This window comes from Geospiza fortis, unplaced genomic scaffold (assembly GCF_000277835.1).
Source record: "Geospiza fortis unplaced genomic scaffold, GeoFor_1.0 scaffold79, whole genome shotgun sequence".
NCBI classification, from domain to species: domain Eukaryota; kingdom Metazoa; phylum Chordata; class Aves; order Passeriformes; family Thraupidae; genus Geospiza; species Geospiza fortis.
The window spans coordinates 2376244-2393846 of record NW_005054408.1 but is presented as its reverse complement, the minus strand read 5'-3'; the positions used below and the strand labels follow the sequence as shown (position 1 = coordinate 2393846).

The following is a 17603-nucleotide window of genomic DNA, read 5'->3' as shown; positions in this document are numbered from 1 at the left end:
GGGAAAGCAGTGAGGGGAAGGGGGGGGTGGGAGTGCCCCTCTCGGAGGTGCCTCAGGAGTTGGCACCTCTAAGTGACAGGACGAGGAAGAATGGGTACAAATTGAAAGGGGGGAAGCTGAGGTTAGATAGTAGAGAGGAATTATTTACCCTGAGGGTGGTAGACGCTGGAACCCAGGGAGGTTGTGGGTGCCACAACCCCGGCAGTTCTCAAGGCCAGGGTGGATAAGGCCTTGAACAGCCATGTGGGAGCTGTCCGTGCCCAGGCAGGGGAGTTGGCACAAGCTGTCCTCTAAGGTCCATTCCAGACCCTCAACATTCCATGATTCCACGATTTAATGATCCTTACGCCCTGCAGGAGCTGGGCAGGCTCTCTCTCACACACCCATGAATGAATTGCGACGATTTGTTCCCTGTTTGGAGGCGCCCCGGGCACTCAGGAGCTGCATGGAGCAGGTGAGCGTTTCCATCCCCGGGACTGTGCTCAGGGCTGGGCCAGGCGGTGCTCGGCTCCCCCAGGCGCTGGGAAGGCTCTGGGCTCCATAGGAAGGGCCCCGTTCCACAGCTCAGCTTTGGGTTTAGCTAAATGACACTAAATTACTGCTACTCACTGTGCAGAGCATGCAGGGCTTCAGAGCTAACCAAGGGAATAACCTGCTCTGTCCAGTGCAAATGGTTACAGTTCCTGCAAATTCTGATCAGGTGAAGACAGGATTTAACAAAAACGTAGTAACAGGGAACATTAGAAAGGCGTGGCTACACCAAGTACTGAATATATAAAAAAATGATAAAAATATCGTTACATACATATCGATACATGCAAGAAAAGTTTCTTCTTTCTATGAAGAAAGTTATCTTGCATGTATCTAAATTAAAAAAAATAGAGATATTATTGTATCTGGGTGTTTGTACAAATTTGAGCAAGGAACTGTGCAAAAAGGCATTTAGATAATGCTTTAAAACACTAGTGGTTTTCACATTGTGTATATGGATGCTTCAAGCTCTCTGAAGTGAGTAGCTTTTTCTGTATCATATTGATCTGGCACATCTCCTGAGCCAGATGGGACAGACTGTGTCACTCAAAAAGAGCTGCAAAAAATCTGACTGACAATTCATAATATAAGTATTTTGTATCAGACAATTTTCTTGTTTGTAAAACAAACAATCTACTCCACTTCCCACACCCCCCAAAAAACCCTTTTCCAGACTAATAGGCAATTGTTTTTTTGTTCCAGAAAACACTCAAAATCCTGATATAAAGAAAAGAATATCCTGCTTTTGGTAGTTCTGCCATATGCATATATGTTTACAGAAGCAGGACTAGTTTCCCTTCCCCTAAATTTTGTTTACTTTGAAATTACCAAACACCATTAAAGTAATTCTGAGGTGTCACTGCAAAACTGGCACCTCAGAAAGTTACAGTGCTGCTCTGTAAGTTTAATCTCCTACAAGCCATGTAAGAAGTTTTTTAAAAAGGGAGCTGACAACACCTCACCAAAGCTTTCAGGACACCGTTGATCAGCCTCAGCTGCCTGGCTGATCCTCTCTGTGAAGAAAGAAGTCTGGCTTGCTTGACTCCTGGTTACCACTCCTTACATTACAGAATTAATTATGAGCATAAACTTGCCTAAGACCATCTCTATTTACAGTTCTGCTCTTGTAGGGAATAGTTTTGTGGTAATAAGTTGGACAAATGTCAAGTCCATCAACTGGAGTGATGCAGAAATTAATGATCTGGTACGTGGGTATTAAATATTAGTAAATATTGGTTTGAACATGGGATTAAATGTGTCATAGTGCAATCCAGCTGGTGTTGCTCCAGTGACATAGAAAATGGAGAAGTATTACCATTTTTTAACATGTGCTTTATTATTTGGAAGTCTCATACATCTGAAGTACTGTTAGAAGGAGCACCTGGAGAAAGGTCAAACCTAGAAGCATGCATTTGAAAGGAAGAATTGTCTGTTATTAATGAAATATTTCAAAGACATGGAAAACAAGCCTTTTTGTCTTAGGTTTACAGGATTGTTCCACAAAAATGCACATTAACTTTATCACAATACATACAAATATTGTGGATGGACAATAGAAATCACCACCCTTCCATATGAGATGCATCAAGAATAAATTGTTATCCCTTATAATGTCAGAAACAGAAAAGGCACCATAATAGAATGTTTAGAAAAAACTCAGTTTATGCCATTATATTTTGATTCAAAAGTGTAAGAATTACTGTCCCGACTTAAAACAAAAAGCCTTTCACACCTGTAAATTATCATTATAAACTTGTAAACCTTTACATTTTTTTCCAGAAGTATCAGGTGCAAATGCAAGGCAAATATAAAATCTATTGACTTATTAGATTACAAATACTACCCTACCCCATGAAAAAGCTGTAGTTACAAAAATATAAAAAATATTCTAACTCCCATTGTTAGATCTTAGTTTCAATCTACACTGCATTAAGAGTCCAAAGCCAGATCTGATTTGGACACATTCCTAGAGCAGGAAAGTGCTGTTTGTCTTATTTTCACATCATTATTGTGACCTCCTCCCACGGATTTGCTCTCTGGGTTTGTTTTATTTATTAGTGCATATTAAGGATGCCAAGTGCTGGGTGCTGGCAGGTTGTATTTTTCAATGGATGGAGCAGCATAAGTGCTCTCAGTGTGCTCTCCTCCCAGAAGTGCACTGCTCTGAGAAGAGAAACGTCATTTTTTCTCCAATCCTCCACAGGAGCTTTGTGTAGCAGCCATGCCATTTTCATCTATAACCTGTGACCCCTTGAAAGGAATAAATTCTTCTCACAGGCCTCAGTAAGGAGCTGTGGGAAGCTCAGCCACTGCTAATGCTGGGTCACAGACAGGGGCTGCTGTGGCAAGGACAGTTCCTGGCAGCATCCCATCTTCCTCATGTGAGAAATTGGCACAGCTTTATCTGGATGGTGTTTCTCTAGCCCTTGGCTTTAGTAAGCTGGATCAGCACAGGATGCTGGACCAGCTACAACAGCAGCCTCACAAAGTGCCAGTAGACATTACAATGAGTTTTCTTCTAAATAATAACTTAAAATAAATGACTAGATTGAATGTGATATTTGTGATGAATAAGCTCTGTAACAGCTGAGCCTAAGCCTGACAAATGCTAATGCTTTCACATCTGAATAGTGAAAGCTCTGTTCCTTTAGCCCTTTATCAGAGCTAGCAGAAGGTGTCCAGCTTCCAGCTCTAAAGAAACAGAAGTTGTCCTTTGTTTTGCAGGGAAGCTGGCAGAGATTAGTGGAGTCACTCAGCTGTACTCACAGATAACCACCTTGTTCAGCTGGGCTTTGAGCAGCACTCAGAATCATTCAGACAGCAGTAGGGCTGTGGAAGATTTAAGTGTCAGCTGTACTTTCATTTTCTTTATGCTTGGTGTAAGACTTTTTCCTTTAAATACCTTCCTGTTCATTAGAAATCAGCCTAGCATTTCTCCTGGTAACAACGTGTCAGTCTGTGCAAGTTCCAGCTGGATTTTGGCCAGCTCCAGGGCCTGTGTGATGTTTCCAAACAAATGCTCCCCACAGACACAGCAGTTCTGAAAGGGTCGTGTTTTACCCTACTTGAAAGGATTGACTGTACTCACATCTGCTTTGAGACACTGACTTACTCTGTTCCATTTGTATAAAAGATGTGGGCTAACAGGAGCCTCCTGGAATTGTTATGGCAGGAAGTGTTCAGCGCTCTTATGCTGGGATCATGTGTTGAATAGCACAGGAAGAAGAAGATTGTATTCCTTATTATGTTTCAGTTTCATAAAAATATTGTTCAAGCAGACACCACGTTCACTCCTCTGATCAAAACTGTATATTCCATTCCAGCTGTGCTGGGATGGCAGGATTTCTTTTCAGCAGAATTTCAAAGGTATCTGCACACATCTGCTGAAGATTTTTTTAAATAAGCACGTTGTCTCTGCATGCTTGATCAGGTTTGGAGAACACTTAACAACAAAAACAACAAAAATTAAACCAAGCAATACCTATAATGTAGGAGTTTTGATTTTTGTTTAGTAGAATTTTAAGATGGGAAACAAATTCCTATCTAAACAATTGAACTTGGCATTTCTGTTTTGTAAAAAACCCACATGACAGTAGTAATTTTAATGAGCAATTCCCTTCCCCAACCTATTGAGTCAAAAGTTCACAAATGTAACTTTCAACCAAGGCACAAAAACATGTACTGACTCTTTCTTCTCACTGCTTTCTTCACGTTCTTCCCCTTCCCCTTAAAAAAAAACTTGGTGTAACAATGTCTTCTATACCAGACATAACTTTAATAGTCCAATAAGTCGTAGCAGTATCTGAGTCTGGCTCTATCTATTTTGAATTTAGTTAAATTAGATAAACAGCACATTCTCAGCACATCATTGTTCATTGTCTGCATTTGCCTTGACGGGGAGGGGATGAGGGGGAAAAGCCACAGTAGTTTCATGCATATTTTTCAAGAAACTTTATGTGGAAGTCTTTCACTTTCTCCAGTAGGATCTTCAGCTTCTCTACTGGAGGAAGAATGGTCATTCTGAAAAATAATATTTAAAGAAATAAAAAAGCCAGCCCATATTATCTTCAGAACGAACTAAACTGTGATCTTTGCACAGATCTTGATTAATCCCAAGGCACAGCAAGTAACATGTTAAGTTTAACATCTTTTTGACGTTATTATCGCTTTTTTGCATTTATACTTTAATTGAACTATACTATTAAACTAGAGCAATTTGTTTCTATTGGTTAGAATACAGGAATTCAAGAACTGTTATTTTCTTTTGAGCGGTGTAGAGGATTATCCGTAAGAAATAACAGCAACTCAGTTTCCACCGTTGGGCATTTATGCCAAATTATACCCAGTTTTTTGAGCTTTAAGAGTTGTCAGTTATGAGTAAATGTACATTTTTTCTTTAATTGAAACCCGAGTTCAGAAGCATTAAAACAACATCCCATTCTGCAGGTTTTAGTGCCTTTTTCCCTTCTTCTGCACACCCTGAAAATCCCATGGGGTGTGGGATTGCAAGGCCCACAGAACACAATGGCTTTCCCACCCTGGTGCAGGAATGGATTCTCTAGGTTTTCCCTGGAGCTGTGTGTACCCAGATCTGACCCAGCTGGCTGGCCTGCACAACTGCCAAGGCTAAAGGTACCCTCTGCTTTGTGGTTTCACACACAGAAACAACATAGCACAGGGTGAGGAAGACTAAATTCTGTCCTAAATTCTAGCCAGCAGTGGCTTGGATGGAGCAAAGTTCTGTTTATTGGAAGCAAAAGCAACAGTTTTGGTATTAGAATATTTAGTTCAACATCTTGTTTTGGTAGAGTTATACAGAGTGTTTAAAGAGCAGATTTATAGGGAAGATACTGCATTTTTCATGCAATTTCTCCCATCTGGAACCACCGCTTAACCCTCTCCTCCCCACAAAAGAATGCAGGGAAATTTTTGTAATTCCAGAGCCAACTTTAAAATTAAAGTCTAAACTATTAGTATTGTTTGTAATCCTGGAGGAGGTATTTCAAATGCCAGTATGTAAAAACAGAATGAAATTATGCCAGCAAGCTGTGAAAACACCATAAAAACTTGTATAGCTCATCTAGCAGACCAGGTCTTTGACCTTGCTGTCAGTCCACAGAAACTGCCCAGTGGAAACTGAGACAACATAAACTGATATAAAAATCCTTGCATTTAATCAGAAGAGAAAGAACTGGGATGATGCTTTACTTACTACTGCTAATTTGCTTTAAAACAAACAGAAACTGTACCTGAAATGGTAGGTTCCTTCTCTCTGGCCAAATCCACTTCCAGGTACAACACATATTCCAGTCTCTTCCAGAAGTTTCATGCAGTAGAACATATCAGGTGCCATTTTATGAGCCTAAGGGAATGGATGCCTCAGAATTATTGAAGTTGAAATATTCCTAATATATAGAATTTCATGATTGCTTTTTTCCCCCTGAAATCTAATGTTACATTATTAGTTTCTTATTGACTTTACTAAGGAAGATGAGGAACAAATGCTAATGGGGCAGTTCACACTGAATTAACTAAAAGTACTTCATGGAGGAACAGGGCTGAAGAACTTACACAAAAACTCACTTCAAAAGAAAGGGTTTAGGTAATTTTGTTATTCCCCTTGACTTGCTTGTAACTTTTGTCACAAGTCTGAAAGCTGTACTTGGAAAAATCTAAGGCACTGACATTTGATAAGATTAAATTAATTTGAGAACTGTGTGTTCCAGTTCTGTTGGCAGTTACTATTTTTTTCCCCCAGAATAATCTGCTGCCTAGGAAGTCCCCTGATTAATAACTATGAGAGGTTCTTAAATATGTACAGGTTATATACCTAATCAAATAAGCAGCTGAAAAACAGCCCTATTTTTGTTCTCAGCTGTGCTAATAAAATTCCCTTTACAAAATGAATATTACAAATTAGGTTTCAGAGCTCTACTTAGGAAGAGAAAGACTTATCATTTATTAACATAGGTTACTGTCCCAAGGGCAAAAAGGTGAAATTTGTAAGGAAAGCTCCAGCCCTCTTTCCCACTCCTGGTGAATGAGGCTTCTCTTGTAGGGTCAGTAGCACACTGCCACTCACACATGCTGGTCCCCTTAACCCAGGCAAGGGCAGCAATTTGGAACTGCACAGGGCCAGCTACTTGTGTGACAAACACCAATATCCTTGGGGACACTCAGCCTGGGAGCCTTAGCACTGGGATGAAATTATCTGCTCTCTTTTCCTCTCTTCAAATAAAGGTCACGTTATATTTAAGATCATACACAGCCCATGAAATACTGCTTTTGTTCTCCATCTCTGGAATCAAAGTTCATCATTAGAAGTGGCAGGCGCAGGTGAGAGGAGGTTGAAATGGATTGGGGTGAGAATGACTGACTGACCTTTGCTTCCTCAATGGCTTTGGAAGGAATAAAGATCCGAGGGAAAGCGTACATGGCTCCTTGAAGGGGGTTGCAGTGAACTCCTGGGATCTTGTTAAACATGTCTTCTGTTAGTTTGGCTTTTTTGGCAAGATTGTTCAAAACAGATTCCTTCTCCTGTTTAAAAGGAAGGTGTTCAGTTGGACACATTTCAAGTAGCAATAAAAACACCAGGAGAAATGATGATGTTTCAAAAGGCCCTCCCCAAATCAAACACTGGTAAGGCTTTGCTGAGCTGTTAGAGCAAACCATGTTCCAAATTCCAGTTGTGCTCTTAAAAACACCATTGCAAAAAGGCTTTAGCAGGGTACAATTACAGTGTTACATATAGACAGTAACCTGCAGAAGTCTCTATCTGTGTGCTCTCTTTTTACAGTCTCCTTCCTCAGCATCCACTCCTGCCTCTTTTTAGAGACCATCTTAATTGAACCTTTGATTTGACTTGATAGGAGAAACAAAAGAAGACTCTTTGGTCTCTGTGCATAATTTGAGTTCCCAACACTTAGGACAGGTTTGTGAAATGCACAAAAGAACAAGCATGTTATTGCTGACCTTTATGAACTGTGCATAAGATTCTTCTCCAGGTACTGGAGGATTCACCACAATATCCATGGCTGCTTGTCCTGAGACTGGAGGGCAAAGGCGAACAGAGAGCAGCTTAACGAGCTGTCCTTTGATTTCTGGGTGCAAGTTTATGACCTCCATGTAACCTCCTCTGTAGCCACATCTGTTGCAAAGTGAACAGAAGAGACTGGTTAACTTCAAGTCTATAAATACAAAAAAGCAATGAAAATGATTGCAGAAGTGGAAAGACAATTGATGAGAATCTCACAATAGGTAAGATACAGCTTGTTGAAACAGCAGCCACACTGATAGGGTTTAAGATGGAGCTGCATGACATGTCATTAAGTCCTAGTATCCCATACAGAGATAAAGGTGGACATGCAGCTTCCCTGGTAGACAAGTTAACAATTAACATGGATCTTTAATCTTCAGAACAAGAGCATATGGCTGTAGCAGCATACATTTAATCAAAAAATTCTTTTTCTTCCATGTCCTCCTCCCCAAAAAAACCAAACCCAAACATTTGTAATATCCCAGTGATTATTGAGCTGTTCCCTTGAATGTTGGAGGCCAATTTTCCTTTATCACAGGTCCAGATTGGGACTGTAGGATTTCACCTTTTGGGACTGAGGCATTAGGTGTCTGAAAGAAATACGCTTATTATTTGGTACTTTAAAATCCACTGAGTTAATCCATTACTCTGTGCTTGTTTTTCTTTTCTTAATAGTCTTTAGTTAAAATTAATAGAGGATTAATTATGGTGGATTACCTTCAGGTCAGTAATATGAAAGCGCTGTCCCACCAGATTAATGAGGAAGATGAAATAAAAAAAAACCAAATCAGACTTACTCGCCCATGTATCCCTTAGAGGTGGAGTGAAAAGAGGCCAGCTCAACATTGTTATAGTACTCGGGTCCCATCTCATACAGAATCTTTTTGAAAGAATGAAACTGGCATCCTTCAGAGTACACATTGTCCTGGTAAACCTGAACAGTCAGAAGACATTAATGTGCTCTGTTCCCCCAACTAAGGATAAAACACGGCCTTTAGAGAGGCAGATCTGAACTGAAGAAACAGTCCTTACAATCAAAACTTCAAAGCTGTTAGAAGACACAAGGCTCTTTGTTGAGTATTAGTTACTGTAATGATACTTTTTATCTGATGTGACCACGCTTAAATGCTGGGCCTTTGGAGAACAGTGAGCTCCTTTGGATGATTTAACCTTTACTTGTATGTTTGAATTGATTTTCCTTCTGTTTCTTCCATTTGAAGTGGTCTGAGCACCATGTAGGTTTTTAGGTCTGTTCCTGCAAAGTTCTTCCTTGTGTCCCCTACACTTTCTCTCTAGTTCAAACCCAGATCAAGCCACCTGTTATACTGATCCTTTGATATTAAGAATCAGGAATGTCTCTTCATGTCTTAATATGATAACAGAGAGTCTGTTCCCTGTACTTAAAAAATACCACTGCCACACATGGAACAAAATTGTACCTCATATGAGTACCCTTAGCTGTGCTTTTGAGAGAACAGATTATTTCATTACCTCATCAGCCAGAAGAAAAAGTTTTTCTTCCCACGCAAAGTGTATCACATCTTCAATGCACTTTCTGTTTTGCACCTGTCCTGTAGTTCGATTTTTAAAGCAAGAGGAGAATTAGTGGAGGGTACACATACAAATCTTTTCATCCACACCTACTTAGATTACCAACTTTTCAAGAAGATATCCCTCTTCCTCAGAAAAGTGCTATTGAACTTTAGAATTCAGTTCACTAAATATGAAATTAAGGAGCATTTTTGGAAGAATTATGGTACAAGGTAACTTGGTCCATCTCAAGCAAAGGGAGTGTGAGATACAGTACTCAGTCAAGGACTTACTGAGAGTACTCTGTGTATAGCTAATCATTATAAATGCTCCCATGCATGATGGTTAGGAGGGAGCTAGCTTCTCACCAATCAACATCAACTACTCAAAAAGCTAAATTCTGAGGGAGGCTTGCCCCTGAGTTCTGAGTTATTACAGTCATTGCCCCTCAGAAGCCAAGAGGCTACAGGCCATGCCAGAGGCAAGATCTTTCCTAAAGACCAAAAGTGACTGAAAGTCATTCCACAAGTCTGGAAAACTTCAGTGGAAGCAGCAGCTTCAAATGGGATCCTGTGAAGTGAATCTGCTCCCTCCTTTCTGGAGTTCCAGGACACTGAAAGTATGTTTCTAAAAGTAAAGTCTGTCCTACTTAGAGCACTGATCTCTGGAATTCAGCTCAACACATTTAATATGTACTCAGGATTTGCCTGCAATGTCAAATGAATGAAAAATGAAAGAAAATGGTCTTAAAACTCCTTCACTAAAGAAAATTCCTACAGACCTGTGGGATTTCCAGGGTTGATGATGCAGAGGACTTTTGGATTGCAATATGCCTTAGCTTCACTCAAGGCACGGCGAAGTTCGTTCACATTTAGAGCCCAGCAATTTTCTTCATCCAAGTAGTAATTCACCTGGATAGCATCCAGTTCAGAGATGGCTGCTGAGTATAAGGGATACTGGGGAATAGGAATCATCACTCCTGTTCGGGATTTGCCCCCTCCTGAGATCAGGATCTTTAAAATTGCCTGGGGAAAAAGTAGGAATTAAAAAAAATTAAAAAGGTCATGCACTGGAATTAATAATATTCTCTGGAATAAGTTATTAAACTTCCTAAAGAAGTATAGAGTTAAGGTGGATTTCTGTCCTAGAAGCAGGTAGTCAAAGAGAGTTGTTTATTTCACGTTGTTACTGGCTGAGTGAGGATGGTCTAAGCTTAATGGAATCCTCTCATGTCACAACTTCCAAGATCACGCCTGATCAACTACAAAATTTAGGAAGAACATTCTGAGCACAAGGCTAGAGGGCAAGTTGAAAACAGGAATATCAAGATCATTATTTTTTTGCTGTGCCCTGTTGTAAGCAAAGAAGCTTTAGCTAGTTCTTGCTTATTGCCTTCCATTCATTTTATCTCATTAACCACAAGAGACCAATAAATAAAACCAGAAATTAGAACTGGGGCCTGTGCAGATTCTCCCTTGGAACAGAGAAACCTGTTTTACATCAGGAGCAATTATGTTTTCATTTTCAAGTAACAGAACAGACCAAAGTCTGCGTGTCTTGGGATGAAAACAGAGTCATATGTAGCTAACAGAGTCATATGTAGCTTATGCCCAGAAGATACAGACAGAAAGGTAATGTTTGTGCTAAGGTCAGTCCAGACTATTCCCTTGTGCCCAATGTCTGTGTGATGTGGAGGCTTTTTACATGTGAGTTAAATAAAACAGTGCACAAGGGACAGGAAGCAGAAAGATTTCTTGCCTTTATAACCACAGGAGAACTCTGAAGTACAGGTGCAATCAAATCAAGCATCCTTATCAGCATGTAATTGGCATCTAAACCCAAAAATATCTTTTCTCTCAGCAGCAGTATCCTTTCATTTCTTTGTGGTTCTAGTACAAAATCTGCTGCTCTGTGCCTCTCATCACATACTCAGCTGCTAAGCTAATGATTTATAATCAACATAATTTTGTACCCACCACGAGTTTAAAAATACCAAGCATCCAAAACATATAATCAGGACCAAATGCATATTTAAAAACTCCTTAACACCCTCTCTCCCCTGAGGTGTGAAACAATAGTTGTTTTATCTTTAGAAGGGCCAAAGAACGAGACTCGTAGTGCTGGCTTTACATCAGTGGTGCAATCAAATCGGCACGGTGCAGATCAGTTGTGCTGCGCTGCCATTCCTGACAAGCTGCCAGCGGCAGAAACTCTGGAAAGCCAACTGACTGCAGAGCTCTGGAGAGCTGCTCCTGCCGGATCGCTGTCGTTCTGAGCTCTGCCACTAGATGTCCTTTGAAAAACCACCCTCACCGACACGCTGCCAAAGGCTGCCTTCGCAAGAGCCAAACTGCTGCTGCACTGTCAGGAACTGTGTCTGTGTAAAGGAGCAACCTGATAGAGACTGGGATTCCTGTCTTAACGAAATAACTTATCAAATTTATCTTTGAACCTTGGTTGAACCCAAAACCTGAAGTTTTTCTCAAACAAACTAAAATACACAAACAGAAATAAATCTTTGGGATTTTCACTGGCATTGATCTGCACTAGCAGAGTTTACTTGGAAGAAGATCTGAGAGTTCTCACCTCTGAGGTTCATTCCCTCTTCCACTGACTGATACCCTCTAATCTCCAGTGTTTATGTGCCTTAACCACTGAGAACAACCATTATTTAGTCTGAATGCATTGAGTCTTCTAAATTTATATTTAGGCACCTGTAGCTCATTTCATATTACCTCTACAGAAAGGTACAATTTTATGTACGCTAAGAGACTTTGCACACACTTCTTAGCTGGCTCCTGACATTCACACTGGTTTGTTCACAGGATTGGATATTCATTGAATGTGGCTTCCTTGTCTGCCAGATCAAACTCACAGGACTTGGTGAGACCAGAGGTTCAACAAGGATCTGTATTAGCAGAGGTAACAGTTTGTACCAAGAAGGAACAGGTTTCATTTGTCACTCACAGAAATGCCATCGCTTGCCCCAGTGGTGAGGTAAATGTTATCTGGATCTGCAGGAACCCCTCCATCTCTTCTCTCAATATATGAAGCCACATCCTCACGGATGCAATTTATACCTTGACTAGCAGTGTAGGATCCTGTGAAAAATACAGAATGAGATGAGAATTGAGTGCAATGGACATCAGATTTTCTGTTACTAGCAAAACTCCTGAGCTGGTATTGGATGGAGTAGTTTGTATATATGAGCCATATTTATATGGATCCCCAGGATGGGTTTGCTTTTTTTTCCATGGAGTAGGAAAGGAAGCTGGTTTGTTCATAGAGCAAAATAATTTATTTGGAAGGAAACAAATACAATAAGCATCACTAAAATACAAAAATAACATACTGGATTGGTAAAAAGCATGATTTCAAGCCTACTTTGCAAACTGGGACAACAATCCCATTTTTACTATCTTTCAGTTGCTTTCTTTATGTTGGAAGCACTCCTGAATGTAAACAAACTCCTATTTAAGTAATGGGAACAAGGAAAAGAGGCAGCATGTGCAATAGAAAGGAAAGTAATTTCTTTCAATCCATGATAAATATAAGGGATTTATTTGCCACATGAAAATAACATATCATTTTCTCCCACAGTCTGAAACCAAAAAAATCCCAAACTTCTTCTCTCCTTCCCTCACAGCATCTCCCACAATCACTTTTCAACAGAAATGTCTAGAATCTTCCCAATCTCACGTGCAGTTTGCAGAGCACAACTAGTAATCATAAATAAAAGATGTTAGATTCCTGTGTGCATCACTGCCAAGAATGTGCAACAAACAAAAAGTGAAAATAAGCCTAGGTCAAGGTGAGGAATGAATTCAAGCTATGAAGCCTAAGACTGATGGACAAAGAAGTGGCAAGTGTACATCTATTTTAGAACACTGTCAGGAAGCTGCAGAATCTTCTTTGCTTGTTGGGTAGAGTGGAATAATTGTGCCTGACTTAACTCTTATCACTCTGTTGTCTGCTAGTAGTCTGCCTGGTAGGACTACCATGAAAGCATGATTTAAAATGACAAAGAACTTTTGCAAGCACTGCACAATTGCATGGGATAAAATGGTGATTCAGGGCACAAAGTTCCCTGATGTCCCAAATATTTACTTTTACAGGACTAGAAGTTATATTAGGTCTGTACATGGGTGTTTGACCACAGCCAGGAGGATGCTGTTAAAGGAGGAGAGCAAACCTAAGCTGTCCTTCTGTCTTGTGCTCCATTGAGTGCTGAGTCCTACCACTCTGAGGACAAACAGAACATTTAATTGCACTGTACTTCTACACCGACTTGTACTTGACTAGAACCCATGTTTGCACTGTGGGATCTAAATAAATAAACCCAACCCAAAAAACTGCATATATTATGTATTTTTATATATAGGAGGGATGTCTCAAATGCCTGGAAAGATATTCCAGTTATCCCACATGCAAAATAAGTGGTGTCAGTAGAATCCCGGAGTGTCTGGACACAAGAGAAGTTGAGGACACATCTGAGCCTTAATACATGGCCTGGGAGTAGTGAGACTCAAAACCATCAGTAGGGTTTTGCCAAATGATGTTCACTGTAAGTGAGGGCATTCTAGTTCACCTCCTGAGGAAATTTCATATTAACTTTACAATTAATACCTTTAAATAGGCTGCTATAGATATGGGTGCAACACTTCAAATGACTTTGACCATAGGTAGTGATTCCACCTTTGTGTTGGATTGACAAATTTGTCAAAAAATAAGGTTTTGAACACAACACAGCGGGGCCAGTTTTTCATCTTTGCTTTCTCACAAGAAAAGCAATTTCTCCTTCTCAGCCACGGAAAGAACAGCAGTAAGTTGTCAGACTACCAACAAAGTGATAGGGGTGACTTCCACTCAGCTGCACATTTCTGTGCCTCTGGCTGTGTGTTTTGGGAGGCTGAACAGAGGCTGATGAGCTCCAGAGGCCAAGAGGAGGGGCTGGCACACTTTACTGGAGCCAGGGAGGGTGGACAGGGGGCAGAAACCAGTACAGCACATCAGTAAAGTCTACAGTGGTTTTAGTTGTCAGGAATTTAGAGGTAGAGTTGTTCTTGGCATAAATCATTTCAAAATTAAAAAACATTTGGACTCCAGAACCTCAATTTAGCACTGAAATGAACAGTGTGTATTCAGAATTATCATCTTATTTGAACACTGCAATTGTTTCAGGCCTACTTCCTCAGAATCTACTGAGCTAACAGAAATTATGGGAAATGTGTGATCTGCTGAAAAAAAGGAACACATTTCTGAAATATTATGCAAGACTGAATTCTTTATAACATGGGGTTGTGGTGTCCCATGCCGCCATGACCTTAAGGGGAAAGGAGCACCAAGAGGCCAAGACAGCTCATTCTGAGAACTCCTTCCACATCCCTAAATTAGACAATCATTACAAAGAAAGACTGAGTCAAAATTCAAATGTATCCCCAGCAACTCCTATGTGCCAACAGTACTATGTGGATTTATTGTTCCAAAGTAAGACAGGAGAGGGATTCATTGAGCTAGAGGAACTTCTCAGTTTTGACAATGTGTTTTTAATGGTCTACATTAAAAGACAAACCAATACAAAGAAGGTGAAGATAAAACACATTCTGTATTAGGCTATGTTGTCAAGCTTGAAATGCTACTAATGCAATCACTGTTTATGTTTTGTTTATTTTATTAAGTTTCATAGCACCTACTCTCAAAATATACCAGTGCAAATAGGCACTGCAATCACAAAGATTAAGAAATATGCCAATTACTGTAATAAGTCCTCTGAAATGTCACTGTTTGCCTACTTGAAAGAAGGTAAGTGTGCCAGATTCTTTGCTGCACCCAGCAGCTGTAGCAGTATCTGCAGAGTAGAAATTCTCATGGCATTTGTCAGGTCAGCACAGTCACTAGATGAGAGAGGAATTGTCTCTTCCATTTCCTTTCTAATGAATATGCAAAGTTTGTGCTTATGTGGATATGACATGTGCACTCTTGTAGGAACAGTGGTTGAAGAACAGAGCTCTGTAGTTCTTTCAAGAGTTATTTCACCTTGGAGAAATAGAGCTTTGACACCTTCAGTTAAAACTATCTCAGCAAGGTGAAAGACTTCCAGCAGTGTATCTTTCCTTATCACCTTGGTACCTGAGTTTCTAATACCCCAGAAAACATACTTGAACTGATGGTTCAAAATGAAGATCCAGGAATGTGCACTGGATCAGCTGAGATGGACATATTGTTTGTTGACACCAGCATTACAGGGACAGTGGGCTCCTTGGCAGGGAAACAACTGGGGAAGGTAAAAACTGTAAAACCCTCCACCCAGTATTTGCAGGAGACACAGAGCCCTGGATTAAGAGATGTCATGCCAACAGAACAGAGCTTCTTTCCTGATACAAAAACCCCTCAGCACTCCCTTTAGAGTTATGCCTAGATGTTATTGTGGCAAGGGCTCCATGGATGAATAATCCTCACCCTCTGCTCTGGGACAAGTCCCACCAAAAATTCCCCCCATTGGTCACCACCTGCAAACCTGCCCCCACCAGCTGAAGATATTGAACCAGCTGTGTTGTTCCTAACACCAGAACAGCTGCAGATACTGAACCAGCTGTGTTTTTCTACCACCAGAGCAGAGCCTTACCTAAGCTGTTTCCTCCACAGCCCTGCAAGATCCGCCTGGCGCGCTTTTTGGCGTCTTCGGGAAAGCTCGGGCTGTCCAGCAGGTTTGGGTATGTACACAGGGCCACCACCTGCAGTGTCAAGAACATGTCAATTGGCCACTTTTCATTAGTTATTTTAACTTAGTTAACTTTATGTGAACTTTCCTTGGAAATGAAGATCACAAATACTGGCTAATTTAAAACAAAGGTTATTGATGAAGAGTTTGCAGTTGTTTTTTTTTAAGGGTTGTTCTCACAGAAGAGAAAATGTCTTATCAGGTTCCAAGTTAAGCTGATAAAAACAGTTCTAGAATTATTAACTATTTTTATTACAGACAGTGAAGATTCCAGGTGAGCTAAGCATAGTGCAAACACAGTTAACTATTCCTATGTTATCTCTAAGCAGATCTATCCTCCACTCCTTGTGTATTACTAGCCCACTTTTATTGACAAGAAATCAAGATTTTAAATATGGAGCAGAACTGAGAAATACAATCACATTTTGAAGTCCTAGTGGCATGTTCTAATAATCTTTCCCCCAAAAAATTTCTAGTTCTTACTGATTTGAATTCGTGGGAAATATTTAATTAAAAAAAGAAGTGGTGATATAGAACATAGTAAAAGTAGAAACACAACCCAGCAGAATTAAGTTAATGAAGGAATGTAAGACACAAAGAATTGAGAGGTCTCTCTTGAGATCAGCTTAATTTATTCCAGTCTCTCTCATTTTTATGCTTAAATGGTGTAATGTGGACAGACTGTTGTCATCTTGTGGGACAATGACAATGAATTAATCCATGTGTGCACACAGTCATGGGGAGAAAGGATTTCCCATTTTATTTAATAACATTGGAATAACCTGTAATACACTTGAATAATTTATAAGCTCAGGTCTCCCTAGTTTGCTGCATAGCTTGATTTTATAATCTCATCATCTGGACCCTCAGCTTGATAAAGCTTCAGTTTGTCCTGGAACTCTCTGAATTCACATTATTATAGACAGAGGAGTTTACATGAGGGTGTGAGGGATGCTCAGTAAATAAGATAACACTAATTTTAACCTTATTTTTGTTTTAGGAATAATATACAAATATGAATTCTGTTGTAATCTTTCCTAAAAGTTAACCTACCAATTAGCTTGCCCAGAGGTAAAATGTGCAAAATGAGACACAGTACAAGTAGTTGAACCCAGCTACGTGCAGAATTCAAAGTATTCTCTCAGATGAAGAAAGGCTTTTGTTTTTTTCTTTAAAGAGAACCACTTCCTTTCTTGAAGAGTATTATTGATAATGAATGTGCTGACTGATAACACAGAAGTGGCAGGAAAAAGTATGGGTGGGGAATGATATGGAAACTAAGGAAAGCTACTGTGTTAAAAGAGGACAAGCAGCAAACAATAGGACTTTGGCTCAGAAATGAACATTTACAATTCTTTACAAAAGAACTATTTTAAGTCTAATTGCATCTAGGGAATCAACTATACTAATACCTATATCACACAGCTTCAAGGCATTCTAATAAAAAATTAATAATAATATTTTAGTAGCCTTACCTGACGGAGGAAGGTGATTGGTCTCTGTCCCATTGCATGTGCATCTCCAATATTGGCTTTAATCACTTCAGTAAAAGGTTTTTTGATTCCCTAGAAAGGGATCATTCAGAATGTTTTGTTAGGGCTGTAGTAGAAGATCCTTTTTTAGTATCTGTCATGTGGCTGTAACAGCTACAGTGTTTAATGTAAAGCTTAATGCATTTCTTATACAACACTGCTAGGAAATCTTAAATGGTTTACAGAAATTTTGTTGACTGTGACACATTTTTAAATTATAGACTGGCTTTTATTTTTCTGCTAGCTGCAAGTA

At 39.8% G+C, this 17603-nt stretch overlaps 1 protein-coding gene across 1 annotated transcript; it reads right to left on the bottom strand.

The window, feature by feature from the left end:
- Positions 1 to 1842: 1842 nt before the first annotated feature.
- On the bottom strand, positions 1843 to 17379 carry GPT2 (glutamic--pyruvic transaminase 2). The gene is made up of 10 exons (XM_005426258.2): positions 17294 to 17379; positions 15723 to 15831; positions 12065 to 12198; positions 9879 to 10122; positions 9059 to 9138; positions 8365 to 8501; positions 7504 to 7678; positions 6913 to 7068; positions 5781 to 5893; positions 1843 to 4551 (listed from the first exon to the last, which is right to left on the bottom strand). The coding sequence occupies exons 1-10, from the start codon at positions 17324 to 17326 to the stop codon at positions 4461 to 4463; spliced, it is 1272 nt and encodes a 423-aa protein (XP_005426315.1). The 5' UTR covers positions 17327 to 17379; the 3' UTR covers positions 1843 to 4460.
- Between the last annotated feature and the right edge of the window lie 224 nt (positions 17380 to 17603).

Coding starts and splice junctions, on each gene's coding strand:
- GPT2 (XM_005426258.2), bottom strand. CDS start 17,326: ATGGGACAGAGACCAATCACCTTCCTCCGTCAG. Junction 15,832..17,293: donor CAATCACCTTCCTCCGTCAG/GTAAGGCTACTA, acceptor TTGACACTGCAG/GTGGTGGCCCTGTGTACATA. Junction 4,552..5,780: donor GAAGGAACCTACCATTTCAG/GTACAGTTTCTG, acceptor ATTATTTTTCAG/AATGACCATTCTTCCTCCAG.